Source organism: Primulina tabacum, chromosome 6 (genome assembly GCF_025594145.1).
Source record: "Primulina tabacum isolate GXHZ01 chromosome 6, ASM2559414v2, whole genome shotgun sequence".
Classification (NCBI taxonomy): domain Eukaryota; kingdom Viridiplantae; phylum Streptophyta; class Magnoliopsida; order Lamiales; family Gesneriaceae; genus Primulina; species Primulina tabacum.
Window position 1 is genome coordinate 35,736,649 of NC_134555.1, and position 15,846 is coordinate 35,752,494.

At 36.9% G+C, this 15,846-nt stretch overlaps 1 protein-coding gene across 1 annotated transcript; it reads left to right on the forward strand.

Annotated features, from left to right (window-relative positions):
• The first annotated feature begins 994 nt into the window (after positions 1 to 994).
• Positions 995 to 2,119, forward strand: LOC142550208 (uncharacterized). Its single transcript, XM_075659446.1, has 2 exons — positions 995 to 1,886; positions 1,983 to 2,119. The coding sequence occupies exons 1-2, from the start codon at positions 995 to 997 to the stop codon at positions 2,117 to 2,119; spliced, it is 1,029 nt and encodes a 342-aa protein (XP_075515561.1).
• The last annotated feature ends 13,727 nt before the right edge of the window (positions 2,120 to 15,846 follow it).

Consider the following 15,846-nt stretch of genomic DNA (forward strand, 5'->3'; position numbering starts at 1 on the left):
GAATCAACCACATCAAGATTGGTGGAAAAGAATCTGGACTCTTAAACTCCCACCATGGTTTGCGGAAACGGCCGTTCCGGAACGGGAACGAGGCCTACCTTGACGAAGTGCCGGGGTGTGAACGTTGATGCTTTGGATCGTCGTTACATAGATAAAAAACACCGTGTTATCGGTGGAATGTCATGGATCGACGAAACGACACGGAACGGAACGTTAAAAAGAAAAAAATGGAACGATAGTCGAGTCCTCGACCCAAGAGCTTCTTTTTCTTTTTCTTTTTTTCTCTTTTTTTAACCCAAGAAATTGTGAAGAGCTCTTGGGTAGAGGTCTTCACAACTGGGTCGAGCTGTTTGAAGAGTGGTCGAGCTCGACCCAAACTTTTCTGTCGAGTTGAAGAGCTCGACCCACTCTTTTGGGTCGAGTTGGTCGATTTAGATACAAAATATCTTTTCAAATAATGTCTCATAATGAACCTACATTTGCGAGATATATTTTCAAATAATGTACATTGCATTTATTATTTGATTTGAAAGCAACATGTAATGCTTAAATATATCATTTTTTTGATTTGCATATCACACACATATCCATACTCAATTTTGTAGCTGAAATTATGCCGTACTCAGAATTATAAGGTATGAATATATTTTGTTTTCTTTTGAAATAATACATTATATTTCTTTATCTTTTGTATTTAAAATTTCAAAATTGTTGAAATTTGATAAATATTTGGGCTTTTGGTATTTTGTTTGAATTTTTATATTTTGTATAAGTCAATATAAGTATTCTAAATCCTTGCCTGGTGTTTTATAGAATTCTGGAGATTATAAAGTTAATATTTGCGTTCAAAGGTACGAAATTTTATAAGGTACGATATCTTCTTTCTTCTAAGTAAAATATTTTTCTCCGTTGATATTTTCAGTAGATTGTATTAATCAGTTTACTTTTTGCATCTTCGATAACAAATAACATGGATCACTAAGTATTTTGAAGAATGCCTCCAAAACTTGATATTGGTTGGGAGTTTGATAAACCCATTGGAGATAATCGAAAGACAATACAATGCAAATTTTGTGAAAAAGTTGTAAGCGGAGGAATTACAAGGTTAAAACAACATATTGCACATGTTTCTGGAAATGTTGAGTCATGTAGTAAAGCTCCAAAGGAGATATTATTGATGTTACAGAAACATGATATTTCATATTTCAGTGGATTGCACCAACAAAAAAAGACAGCTGATTTTATATTATCTCTTTTGTATAAAGTTATTGACGAGATTGGAGAGGAAAATATTGTACATGTGGTTACAGATAGTGAAAGTGCAAATAAGGCTGTTGATCAGAAATTTATGATTAAAAGACCTCACTTGTTTTGGTCACCTTGTGCTGCACACTGCATTGATCTTATGCTTGAAGATATTGGTATGATGTCAAAGGTAAAAAAGTTCATTGACAAAGCAAATCAAATAACAAGTTTTATATACAACAACGATAAAATCGTGAACTTAATGAAAATCTACACAAATGATCGTGAATTAGAAAGTCTCGTCCGATATTGCCAAGATTTGAAGAGATTGTGTACTTCAATTGAGTGGCAGGAGTACAAAAATACAAGCAAGAGAAGAAAAGATGCTGAAAAAATTGCAGCAATCATTTTGGACACTAGATTTTGGAAGACGGCTCGTGACATATGTGCAATTATGGAACCTCTTGTAAAATTTTTGAAGTTGGTTGATCAAGACAACAAGCCAACTCTATCCATTATTTATGAAGCAATGGATAGATATAAATTGTCTATAAAAGAAAGTGTAAAAGACTGCCAATCGTACTGGGATGTGATTGATGAACGTTGGTATAGTCAATTACACCAACACCTACACGCTGCAGGTAAATTAGATGATATTTATGTGAATTTACATAAAGTAAAAATTCACTGTTGTAGTTATCATCATATATTTTTTTAAAATATTTGTGTGTTTTTAGCATATTTTCTCCATCCAATGCTCCAATATTCTGGAACTTGTGTTTTTACCGATGAAGTCAAACGAGGATTAAAGGTTGTAGTCAAGAGACTAGAACCTGATTTAAATGCACAAGCTTCAAAAATTAGCGAGGTATGATATTTATAAAATTTCCACAACATTTTTCATATCCAGTATACTATATTTTTTTTATCAAACATGTTTTACAGATTAAACTGTTCACGGAACAAATGGGAGAGTTTGGATCCCCACTTGCCAAAACAGCAGTTAAAAAAAGTCTTCCATGTTTGAACATCTTTATATTTTTCATAAACATTAAAATGATACCATGCATATCATTTGTTCTTTTATCAGCTGAATAGTGGAATGATTACGGTGAAGAAGCTCCCCACTTGAGAAAAATTACAATTAAAGTCCTTAGCTAGACATGTTCATCTTTTGGTTGTGAGAGAAATTGGAGTACATGGTCTCTAATACATACTAAGCTTCACAACCGTTTGGCGATAGAAAAGTTGCATAAATTGGTATATGTCCATTACAATATGCGATTAAGAGTACGTAAATTGTTGAAAAAAAATGAAGATGATGATTATTATGGTCCAAGAGACCTTGATCACATATTCAAAGATGATGATATTTTAAATGAATGGACAAGAGATAATAACTCCCCTGTATTGCAAGATGATGACTTATAATGGTTAGAATAAGGCCATGAAACATCAAATGCCTAGGATCACAAGATGACATTTAGTGGTCAAAGTCATTCTAAGAATAAAATCAATGAGGGCACCTCAAGAGTATCAAAATACAAAGGAATCATATCTTCTGATGGTGATGAAACTGAAAATAACGGTAGCGGTGATGATAGTAGTGATTGAAACAATCGTGAAAGTGGTAAAAAAAAGAACACGTAGACCAAACACATCAAGATGATAAGGATGATACTGGAATGACATGGGCATGAAGGAAAGAGAATTATTTTGCCACGCAAGACACTGATCATGGGTATCGCCTTGGGATAGAGGAACAACATCGTTTTTTAGCAAGTTTGTCAGGGTTCTCGAGCGCCGAAGACAATGAACATTTTAGTACATCTTCACATTCATATATGGTTGTTGAGGAACAAATAAAAAATCTTGGCTTGGTGTGTAACCAACAATTTCAATCCGGAGATGATTATAGATCAAGAAATTGCACTTGAGGCTCTAAAAAATTTGGTCGTGGTGCCATTGGATATAACGAACCTAGCTTTGGGTATTCTGATAGTTATAGTACTAGAATGATCATTCTTCATCTAATGCAAGTGGAATTAGAAATTATGGATTTGATTATGAGCCATCTCAATATATCAATCACATGATTAATCAATTTAAAAGGTATTCTAATAATGGACAAAATAGATATTATGACCATCAATCATTCGCAGCAGGTGATGTTAGACATTATGAACATGGATATGTATCTTCAAGTGAGGCTAGTAATTATTTTAGGCATCGAGAATTTGGAGACCGTCATCATCGTGATGAAGCGTTATTAAATCCACATTCATTACGCCACACCGATGCCGTTTTGAATCCTCGGTTCAATCAATATCCTGGTGGACAACACAACACTGATTTATATCCATGAACATATGGTGAAGATCGATTTTCTTAGTTGAATTTCGAGGGAGAGTATACTGATGATTTATTTCCTGTACGTCACTCTTTTTTGTATTAGTCTCGATAGTATAACATTTGCATGTATTTTTCTATATTAATATTGTCATATAGTTTTATGTCAATATATCAATTTTCATTCAATTTATATTTCATTTATTATTGTTATTTTATTCTCATTTATATCGTATATATAACTTAATATGGTTAACAATAATTTGACTAGGAACGTTTGTAAAGCACATCAATTGATCTAAGATGGCGAATCTCGAGTCTACTTCTCACTCCATCCATCAAAGAAAGAAGAGCTACACTGAGCTTTAGCTATTTATATGGGGAAATTTTCATCAGAATGTGTAATAAAAAAATAATTAAATTGATTATAAAATATTGATTTTAGTTGATGTATTTTAGTTGATGTTAAATAATAAGTAACTCTAAAATAAGTTTTGAAAAAAATTGATTACAATTTGGGTTAACATATGTACCTACAATTAAAATTTTTTCAAAAGTTTAATGATTTATAACCAAAAAATTTCTTAATAGTATATTTCAATTTTGAGAGGGTTGTGAAAATTTCGATATATAACAAAGATATGCTTTGTGATTCAATAAGACATGAATAAAATTTAAAAAATATATTTACTATATTGCTTTAATCATGTAATATATTAAATGATATTTAATTTTATTTACCTATTTTTAAATAATTTTCCAAAATTTTCAATTTATATTAATTTTAAAAAAATATCCGCGCCTTGACCGTTCTGCAAAATGTCATGAGAACTGAAACAATGACCTCCGCGATGGTCTCTGAGACTGCGATTGCGAACCATGCCTCCCACCCAAGTGACCGTTCTGCGAAATGTCATGAGAACTGGAACGATGACCTCCGCGATGGTCTCTGAGACCGCGATTGCGAACCATGCCTCCCACCCAAGGTACGCATTTTTCTTTGGCGTGATTCGAAAAATTTCATTCTGGCTTCGATGAATTTACTAGCTCATCATGTTCCAATTAATGGTTGTTGTGATTTGTGTAAATTATCTTATGCTACCACATGCCAAGTTTTGTTTTTGTCCTAATATTAAAGAAGTGTGGAAGCCTACTGTATTTTGAGAAGTGATAAAACAATTTAGGGGAGCTGATTTCATTTAGCTTGCATTTGTGATATCAAAGCATTTTGATTATGAGGCATTCGAGTAGTTTGTGGTTATGAGTTGGGCTTTATGGTCAGAAATTTGTAAAATTAAGCATGATGTTATGGAGAATGGTAGAGAAATTAGAATTGATTGGGTATACTCCTTCTTGACCGCTCTTCGGCAGCATGGAAATACTTTTTCCACCAGATTAGATTCGGCCAAAACTCTGTGTCATTGTTGGGTGCCTCCAGGTTCGAATATGTTTCGTTTAGACGTTGACGCTGGGTTTGATGAAGGTAGAAACTGGTTCAGTGTTGGGGCTGTGATCCGAGATAATAAAAGTAGAGTTTTGGGTGCTTTGGCTCGTGTTATTCGTCATTCGGGATCGGTGAAAGGCGCGGAGTTATGTGCCATCAGGTTCGGTATGGAGTAAACTAGGTTTTACGATGTTAATATTTTCTCAGATCCGATACATGCTGTGCAAGCCATAAGCCACTAATAGCTCCCTAGTTGACATGGGTCCGAGTGGAGTGCTCACATTCGACATACTCAACATGCTGAAATCAGATCATTTCTTATCTATCAACCACACGCCGAGATCGGCCAACCAGGTTGCTCATCGGATGGCTCGTGAAGCTTCTGATGTTTCTTCTTATGTTGTATGGTATTCTTGGGAGATATCAGCTTGGTTACTTAGTATTGTAAATCAAGATATTCTGAAGTAATGCATATGATTTATTTTCAAAAAAATTAAATATATATTTATGATATTTATCTTAAATAATTATTAATTATATAAATTACTTTTATTAATAAATGTTTAATATTTTTATTTAATTAATATTAAATTTAAATTTAATAATTAATATATAATTATAATTTGTATGTATAATTTTTGGATCACATACAATGTAGTGTCGTTTTTAAAAATAGATTGATGCAAGTTTATTGAAAATTCATTAATTTCAAAATAAAGTGTTCAAAATAAGCATAAAAAATTACAACGAGATAATAAAATAAAAAACAACATAATTAAAACATTCATAATCAATCAACTTACTTTCAACTAATTGCATCTCTATCGTGCTAAGATGTGTTCAGCTAAGTTGGCTCGAAGATGGTACATTCTCTATCACGTAACTCGCTATAATTCTGGAGCTACTCATGAAATTCTTGGGTAGAGCCATTACTATTCGTGTTGGTGGAGGATAGTCTTCATTCAACCAATTGTTTGGTTCATCTCTCTCATCCTCGATAATCATGCTATGCAAAATAATGTACGTGTATTCCTTAGGTCATTCTTGTACCAAGATCACACATGAATTCTAGTTATTTTTCAACGAGCTTGGAGCACTCCAAATGCCTGCTCCACATCCTTTCTTGCATAGTCATGTCTCTCTTTGAATTTCTTCCTCCTGGGATACCAGGGCACAAAATCTGTTGACAGAAGCAGCACATTCCGGGAAGATACCATTTGTAAGATAATATCTTTTTGTATAAGATGTTCCATTGACCTTGAAATTAAAATCCGAGAGAATTTCCTTGTAGGATGACCTTGAATAAAGATGCTTCGTTAAGAACATTTTTATCTGTGACCCTGTGATGCCAAGAAAAACATGTCATATCCACAAGTATTCAGATACGACGGCTTCAAGAATTATTGTTGGGACGCCTTAATCTCATTTAGTGTATTGTCTTTTCCAAGCAACAGGGTAATTCCTCCACTTCCAATGCATGCAATCAAGGATGCCCAAATTTCCAAGAAAGTTGTGTTTCTCTTCATGCATTTGGAGCAATGGTTGAGTATCTGCATCATGGGATCTTCTCAAGAATCATGCTCCAAACACATCAATCACACACTGAAAGAAGGTGAGCAAGCAATCCAGGGTAGTTCACTGATGCGTACGTACTCATACATAGTTTTGGCCGGGATTGCATATGCCATCGTCGTACATTTGTGAAGTGGAGAAACACTGTCTTCAAATTGCGTCTCTCCTCCAATGAAACTACTCTGAATCATTCGTCAATGCATCGACTATGCGAATGAATAACTCTCCGCACATTCGAAATCGCCGTCGGAATACTTCAGTGCGGAATGCAGGATTATCAGAGAAATAATCTCGGATAAGGCGAGATGCCTATCTTCACTATCCCAATTGCCATATCTTATTCGATTTCTAGATATTGAAGAACTTTGAGTTGTTTGAAGTCTCTGTTCTTCCTCCTCAAGCAGCATAATCATCATTAGTTCTACATCATCTTCTACATCTTCCCACATCTCATTTCTCCAAAATTCATGGATGACATTTTCTGTAGCATAAGATGGGGATCTTCATACATTTACAATATAATTGTAGTTATATTGTGCTTCATTTCAAGAAAATAATGGAATATAGACTTCTAACTTCTATGACATGTATAGACTATATTATAATGGCTATTTTATATTGATTATTTTACAACGACTATATTATAACGGCTATTTTATAATAGTCATTATAAAATAGTCTTTACAATCTATTATATATATATATTATATAAATATCTGTTATACTATAGTCGTTTAAAATATCATATTAAAATAGTCGTTATAATATAACCATTGTTATTAAGATCTTAAAATTATTTTAAAAAAATTCACGATTAATGAATATAAATTGAGAAAAAAAAATGATCGAAAAACCTCAAAGACTAACATAAAATTCCATTTCGAAAACATAAACGTACACAACTGACAAAGAGTGACATAAATTTAAAAAACATAAACATACACAATCGACAAATACTAACATAAATTTGAAAAACATCAGCATACACAAATGACAGACCTACTATAGGTCACGTCTCCTGCAAATTGTTGCAACCATTTTCGTATGCCAACGAAGCTAGGTATCCGTCATTCCACTAGTATTTGTCATAAGTACAGAATAATATTTTTGCTCAAGTTCAATTTCCTTTGTAATCATTTCGGCTTCCTTCTGCATTATCTCAGCTTCCACTTCTTTCATCGCCAATTTTTCCCTTTGATATTCATGCATTTGTTCCATTTCACTCGGAGTTCTTCGGCATTCGTAACTTTGACTTTTTTTCCGTCCCAATTTTGCCCTATCGGACATGAGAGAATTTCAAAATCGTCATCAGTATCCGGATTGGTTGAAGAAGCATGTGCCCCTGACTCGGAAGTCCTGGATTCTCGACAACATGACGACTAAGTGATTGTGGAGCCCATTTCTCTCACTTCATTGCAATTTCCGCACGTGTGTGTTCTTGAATGCCTCATTATTGTGTGATAATTTTTCACGTATCATGTGAAATATCTAAAACATCAGCATCACTTTGACCACTAGCCCGATTATTAAAAAAATTGTTGCATCATCCCGAAAACTTGCCAACATTGGGCATAAACCTATAGTAATGTGATTTTATCGCCATCTATTATCTTGTTAGAGTACCTAGACCGATTTTCATTATAGCAGGCGGCATTACTTTGCCAAATATACTTATTCTTTTGTGCAACTTTTGGGTCGTTTGTAGTAGTATCCCAAACTCTTGTTAGGAATTTTTTCTCCACGGTTGACCATATGACCTTAACTTTATTACGAGGGACATTCTTTTCTTTCTCATACTCCTCATAATCCAAGAGATTAATATTTTCTATCTCGGGTTGCGTTGAATATGGTGGAAACTGAGGACCTAGCCTTGACATTGGTGTGGTCGGCTCTCAATTGGATCTAGATCCTCCAAAACCCACATGTTGATATTCGCAAAATGTTCCGTGGTGGTCGAGATGAAAATGCATGATAAGATGGTGGTATCATAAAATGGTCATCTATTAAAGCATAATAATCGGCCGGAAGCGAGAAAAAAGAGGGTTAGGAAAAACATTCAAACAAATAGGAATATTTTTTGTAAATTGAGTTGGGTAAGCAAATTCACAAAGGTGAGGATTCAGTTGAGAAAGAGAGTGCGAATTTTGATAGCTTGGATTTCCTTCGGTAGGTGAAGAACAAAAAAAAATGTTGAATGAACCACTTAATTTATCTGCTATTTAGTTAAGAAAATAAAAGTTTTTGCTTCGAAAATGGTGTAGAAGTAGGAAAAGTGACACAAATAGAGGTTCCATATCATATTTTTAAAGAAAAAAAACTTTCACTTTGTCTCTTAACTATATGTTACACAATACAATTAATTTGTCGGATTTATTTTTTATATATTTTTTTAAAAAAAATCAAAAAGCGAGACTAGTGTCAACCTGCGAGTTTCGTCCACTTCCACGCACGTGTGTGCTCCACTCGCCAATCAGGGGGTGTGTGCGTTCCACATGTCTTCTTTGAGTTTCACCCTCGTTTTTGTGTTGTGAAGGATCTAGCAACGTGAACTCCACTTCTCCGAGGCTGTCACGTCCCGGGACGGGGGTTGGTTGACACCGGCGTTGCTCTCAAATTTACATTCGAAAACAACAAGCCTCAGAAGTATAAAATTCATAAACCAGTCTTTTTATTCATAATACGGAATAAATCAATTGTCTGTTACAACTCGAATACTAATGTTTTACAGCGGAAATGTAAAACCAGACATAACAGTGTCTTAACAAATGTAGCGGAATTAACATAAACATAAACTGAGAACAATAGTCTTCTTCACCAGCCCCAGAACTGGATCTGCTATTCTTCTTCTAACTTTTTTTTCTCGTTCTTATCTGAGATGAGTTTGGTGGGTGAGTGATATGATTGTCACTCAGTAAGCAGGGGCGGGAATAACTCACAATTTTCGAAATCGTTTTCAACAGGACAGTAAAACAGTAATATGCAGAAAACTCTTATTTTCAGAGCAGAAATCAGAATTCAGAAATCACATGTTTCACAACATAAATCAGAATTAGTAAGCACTGAGCACGTTAGTGAATTTCATGGCTAAATCGATATCAGTCCCCTATATGTTCTCTCCTCTAAGGGGTGAGGCCAGAATAAGAATCAGAATTCAGAAATGTTCAGAATATATATTCCTACCATTAGTTCACTAGAGAGTTTCAATGCTTCAAAATCAAAAATCAAACATACAGAAACTGAACTTTAAAACAGAATTATCAAACGGATTTCAAGATATTTATATATAAGTCTACTTACTGTAATTTGCTAGAGTTTTTCGGTTGAAGTCTGGAAATATGCTTGCCTCGCTAATGGATTTTACAGCTTCGAAAAATGCACTCTCTTAGCTCTAATTTCAAGTGATAACTCAAGATTTTGGTAACATCAATTCAGAGATTGAGAGTGCTATTTATAGGCCAAAATCTGACTGTTAGCCTTCCAATTAATGACCATAATCTGCCATTAACAGCCTTTATTCCATGTTAAATGCTTCAATTACAAGTCCTGAGCAGAACCGGTAGCTATCTGCTAGAATCTCGCTACTGAACTCTTCTGCTGCTGGATTCTGTCTGCTGGAAAAATACTATCTTCTGAAATCTAAGTTGCTGCTGGAATTGTTAGCTTCTGTTGAAATTTGCTAGCTGCTGCTACTGCTGGAATTTCAGGTTCTCACATCTCTCCCTCCTTATGAGAAGTTTCGTCCTCGAAACTTGGCTATGCATGATCTTCAAAGAGATAAGGGTATTGTACTCGCATCTTTTCTTCCAACTCCCAAGTAGCCTCTCTTTCGGTATGGTTGGACCATTGTACTTTGACATATGGAATAGTTCGTCGCCGCAGTACTTGGTCTTTGTTATCCACAATTCGAATTGGAATCTCTTCATAATTCAGTCCTTCATCTAAATTTCCCTCAACCAACAGTGGTTCAGCTTCAAGAATATGACTAGGATCGGAAATATATCTCCTCAGTTGCGAAACGTGGAATACATTGTGAATTCTTGACATGTCGGGTGGAAGTGCTAATCTATAAGCAAGTGTTTCCACTTTCACAAGACTTTCAAATAGTTCGACGTATCTGGGATTCAGTTTCCCAGTCTTATTGAATCGGATTACACCCTTTATGGGTGACACTTTCACATATGGCTTTTCTCCAACTTCAAATTCCACGGGTCGTCTTTTCTGATCAGCCCAACTTTTCTATCGATCTTGTGCAGCTTTTAATCTCTCCTTGATCAAAGCGACTTTATCCACTGTTTCTTGGATCATTTCGGGTCCAACCATGGCTTTTTCCCCTACCTCATCCCAATAGAGTGGCGATCGACACTTTCGTCCATACAGAGCTTCGTATGGTGCCATTTCAATACTGCTGTGGTAACTATTATTGTACGCGAACTCAATTAAGGACAGATGTTCGCTCCAATTACCACTGAAATCTAGAGCACATGCTCTAAGCATATCTTCTAAAGTTTGAATTGTCCTCTCTGTTTGGCCATCGGTCTGAGGGTGATATGTCGTACTAAGAGTAACCTTAGTCCCCATAGCTTGTTGAAAACTCTTCCAAAATCGAGATGTAAATCTAGGATCTCTGTCTGATAGTATGCTAGCTGGTACTCCATGTAATCGCACGATCTCGTTCATGTACAAGGTGGCTAGCTTGTCCAAATTATAATTCATGCGGACAGGTAAGAAATGCGCAGATTTTGTGAGTCTATCTACGATTACCCATATTCCGTCATGACCTTGTCTCGTCTTTGGTAAACCCACTACGAAATCCATAGAAATATGCTCCCATTTCCATTCTGGAATTTCTAGAGGTTGCAGAAGTCCTCCAGGTCTTTGGTGCTCTGCCTTGACTTGCTGGCACACGTGACACTTGGAAACAAATATTGCCACGTCTTTCTTCATTCCACTCCACCAAAAATTTTTCTTCAAATCTCTGTACATCTTGGTACTGCCAGGATGGACTGAAAATTTCGACTTATGTGCCTCAGACGTTACTTCTTGTCGAAGGTTATCGATGTCTGGTACTCACAATCGCCTTTTCATCCACAAGATTCTTTTGTTATCCGTCTCGAAATCTGGTGATTTCCCTTCTTTAACTTGCCCTTTTAGTTTCACCAAAGCGGAATCTCTATCTTGACTTATCTTGATTGTCTCTCGAAGACATGGTTGTGCTGAAAGTGATGTCAGGATCACCTTACTCATATTCTTTCGACTTAAAGCATCTGCTACCTTGTTGGCTTTGCCTGGATGGTAGCTTATTGTCAAGTCGTAATCCTTCATGAGTTCGATCCATCGTCTTTGTCTCATATTTAGTTCCTTTTGTGTGAACAAATATTTGAGACTTTGGTGATCGGTGAAAATCTCACACTTGACTCCATAAAGATAATGTCTCCAAATCTTTAGTGCGAATACCACTGCAGCTAGTTTGAGGTCATGCGTTGGGTAATTTTGTTCATACGGCTTCAACTGCCTTGATGCGTATGCAATCACCCTTCCCTCTTGCATGAGTACACATCCTAAACCTTCTTTAGATGCATCACTGCAGATGGTGAAGTCTTTTCCTTCAGTTGGCAATACCAACACTGGCGTGGATGTAAGATTCCTTTTCAAAATCTCGAAGCTTTGCTCACATTTTTCACTCCATTGAAATTTAGAGTTCTTCTGTGTGAGCTTAGTGAGGGGTATGGCTATTGACGAGAATCCTTCAACAAATTTTCGATAATAGCCTGCTAGTCCCAAGAAGCTTCGAATTTCTGTCACATTCTTTGGTCTAGGCCAATCTGAGATTGCCTCTACTTTCTTAGGGTCCACAGATACTCCTGCTGCTGATATTATGTGTCCCAAGAATGTGACGCTCTCTTGCCAAAGTTCGCATTTCTTGAACTTGGCGTATAGTTCCTTTTCTCTCAGCGTCTGGAGGGTGAGGCGAAGATGTTCTTTTTGGTCTTCTTCACTTGACAAATATACCAGAATATCATCGATGAATACCACAACAAACTTGTCAAGAAATGGTTTGAACACCCTGTTCATGAGATCCATGAATACTACAGGAGCGTTTGTTAACCCGAACGGCATCACCATGAACTCATAGTGTCCATACCTTGTTCTGAAGGCTGTCTTCGTAATATCGTCTGTCTTGACCTTCAGTTTGTGGTAGCCTGACCTTAAGTCGAGCTTGGAAAAGACTGAAGCTCCTTTGAGTTGGTCAAACAGGTCATCTAACCTTGGAAGCGGATACTTGTTTTTGATTGTGATCTTATTCAGCTCTCTGTAATCAATACACATCCTCATGCTTTTATCATTCTTCTTTACAAATAGGACAGGAGCTCCCCACGGGGATGCGCTTGGTCGGATTTGCTTCTTATCCAACAATTCTTGAAGTTGCTCTTTGAGTTCTTTCAACTATGTCGGAGCCATTCGGTATGGTGCTTTTGAGATTGGTGCAGCATTGGGCACTAAATTAATCTCAAATTCCACTTCGCGGTTGGGAAGTTCGCCAGGGAGTTCTTCAGGAAAGACATCCGGAAATTCTTGTACTATCGGAATCTCTTCTAGCGTACGTGTGGTTTCTTTCTTTACCTCGCTTAACATAGCCAGGTAAACTTCTTCTCCACTTTTCATGGCTTTCCAAGTTTGAGAAGCAGAAAGAAGAGTCTTTCGTTCTTTTGTCTTACCATGAAATAAAAGTTTCTCTTGGTGTGGAGCTTGGATGGTTACCGTCTTTCCATGACAGTCTACTAAAGCATGATTCTCGGCTAACCAATCCATTCCAAGAATTACATCGAATTCCACGATGTTTAGTTGAATCAGGTTTGCCTTGAAGTTCTGATCTTCTATGAGAACACTAATATCCCGATATAGAGTGCGAGTTTCTAAAATTCGATTTGCAGGAGTTGCTACTCTATATGGTTCTTCTAAGTCATCAGGCTTAGATCTTTTAGACATGAATGAATGAGTAGCACCACAATCAAATAACACATAAGCAGGTATATTATTGATTAGAATGGTACCAGCTACAACATCATTTGAGTTGTCGGCCTCTTCTTGAGTGATAGCATAAACTCGAGCATTTGGCTTGTTCTCCTTATGCTTGTTTGAAGTTGTTCCTCCTGCTGGTCCATTCTTTGGATCTGGAAGAGGACATTGAGCAATGCGATGGTCCATCTTTCCACAACGGAAACAAGCTCCAGAATTCCTACGACATTCACCAGTGTGTGTGAATCCGCAAGTTTGGCACTTGACTCCTTCTTTGCTTGATTGAGAAGAAGTGGTTCCTTTGGATGGAGCACTGGTAGATTGGTTGCTTGAAAACCTAGGCCTTTTGAATTGCTGGCCCGATTGGTATTGGCTTGCTGAGGACGTTTGAGTTTGTTCTCGCCTTCACGCCTCTTGATGTCATTCTCAGCCCAGATGGCGGCTCCCATCAATTCATCAAAACTATTGGGCTCGATAACGGCAAGAGAAGATTGAATACGGCTGTTCAATCCCTTCTTGAAGCGATGCATCTTCAAGGCCTCGTCTCCCATGATGGTTGGGGAGTAAGTTCCCAATGAGTGGAACTTGGACGAATACTCCACCACTGTCATGTTTGGTTCTTGAACCAAGCTTTCAAATTCTGACAGCTTCTGCACTCGAACTGCTGTCGGGAAGTACTGCTTCAGAAATGCCTCTCGGAACCTTTGTCAAGTGATAGGTCCTGCCCTGACCATAGCTGGTGAGACTCTTTCCCACCATTTGGCTGCTTTATCCACAAGAAAAGGTGTAATCATATCTACCTTGACCCCTTGTGGAACCTCAAGTAGTCGAAGATGGTTCTCCACCTCTTTCATCCAATTTTGTCCGACCTCAGGATCGGAGCTTCCATCGAAGTTAGGGACCCTTGCTCTTCGGAGAGCCTCATATTGTTGCTTAGTCCCATTCTGAGCTGGAGGTGGTGGTGGCTGATTAGCATTAGGGTTCACAAACCCTTGTAGATTGGTTGCCACAATCGTGGCTATAGCCATCAAATCAGCATGACTGAGGCCAACTGCTGGTGGTGGTTGTTGCTGTGCATCTTCATCATTGCGGTTGTTGTTGCGGTTGCCGTAGCGAGGATTGCGATTGTTTCTAACTGGTCGTCCGTCCATTTCCTACAATTCGAAAGTTCTAAGGTTGATGACAGAATAGAGATTAAACAAAGGAAGCAAAATGATTGAGTAATTGCTCCAAAAATTAAATGTGAAACCAATGGATAGAAATAAATTTTTATTGATTTCCCAAGAAAATGCAATTACAACGAAACATCAAAATTGAAAACAGAAATGCGAGGAACAAGTGATATTAAAAAGAAAACTACTACTGATGTTCTAATCTATCACTTCTCCTAATCCCAAATCCATAGGATCATCTTCGATTTCTTCTTCTTCTTTGGGATCCTCCTCAGGTTCGTCTTGGTTGGCTATTACTGCTTGTAGGTGTTCAATATGACCATGCAAAACTGCATTCTGGTCACTAAGAACTTCAACAGTACTCTGCAACTCATGAATCTGTGCATCAGTCTGTTCACTATACTGATTATGCTGGTGCACGAGTTGGTGATTTTGATCCTTGAGTATTTTGATCTTCTCAACTAGTGTATCACGTAACTCGATGAATTCTGCCACAGTCTCTTGGGAGGTTTCAAACTCTTCTTGAGCCTTCCTACTCCTCTCTTCTGCTTCATGCAGATAATTAGCATAACGTTGAACATCACCTCTCAAGTGTTCTGCTCGACGCTCTAATTCATCTTTGTCCAGCACTAGGCAGTAGTTATGCTCCTTGAGTTTTTCTAGCTTCCTCTCTAAGCTCTTAATGTAGCTACTCTGGTCAGCCATATCCTACATCCAAAACATGAGAGTGAAGGTTCAGAAACGATATCAAGAATACAAATCGAATTATAAACAATTACTGGAATGAACAGAATCAGTATGCCTATAACATTTAGTAGAAGAAAATGGCTCAAAAATTTTTCGATCTCAGAATGGCGTGAAAAATTTACTAAAAATCCTTCACATCAAGAACATGAAGTGTACCAAGTTTGGTGTAAAAATGCTAAGCCATTTGGAAATGAAAATCCTCAAAGTTTCGAAAAATTGGAAAATTTTACGGAAATGATGATATCACTATCTTAATGAATGATTTTGGGGTTCGTCGGTGGTGCTAGAACGAATCATTCA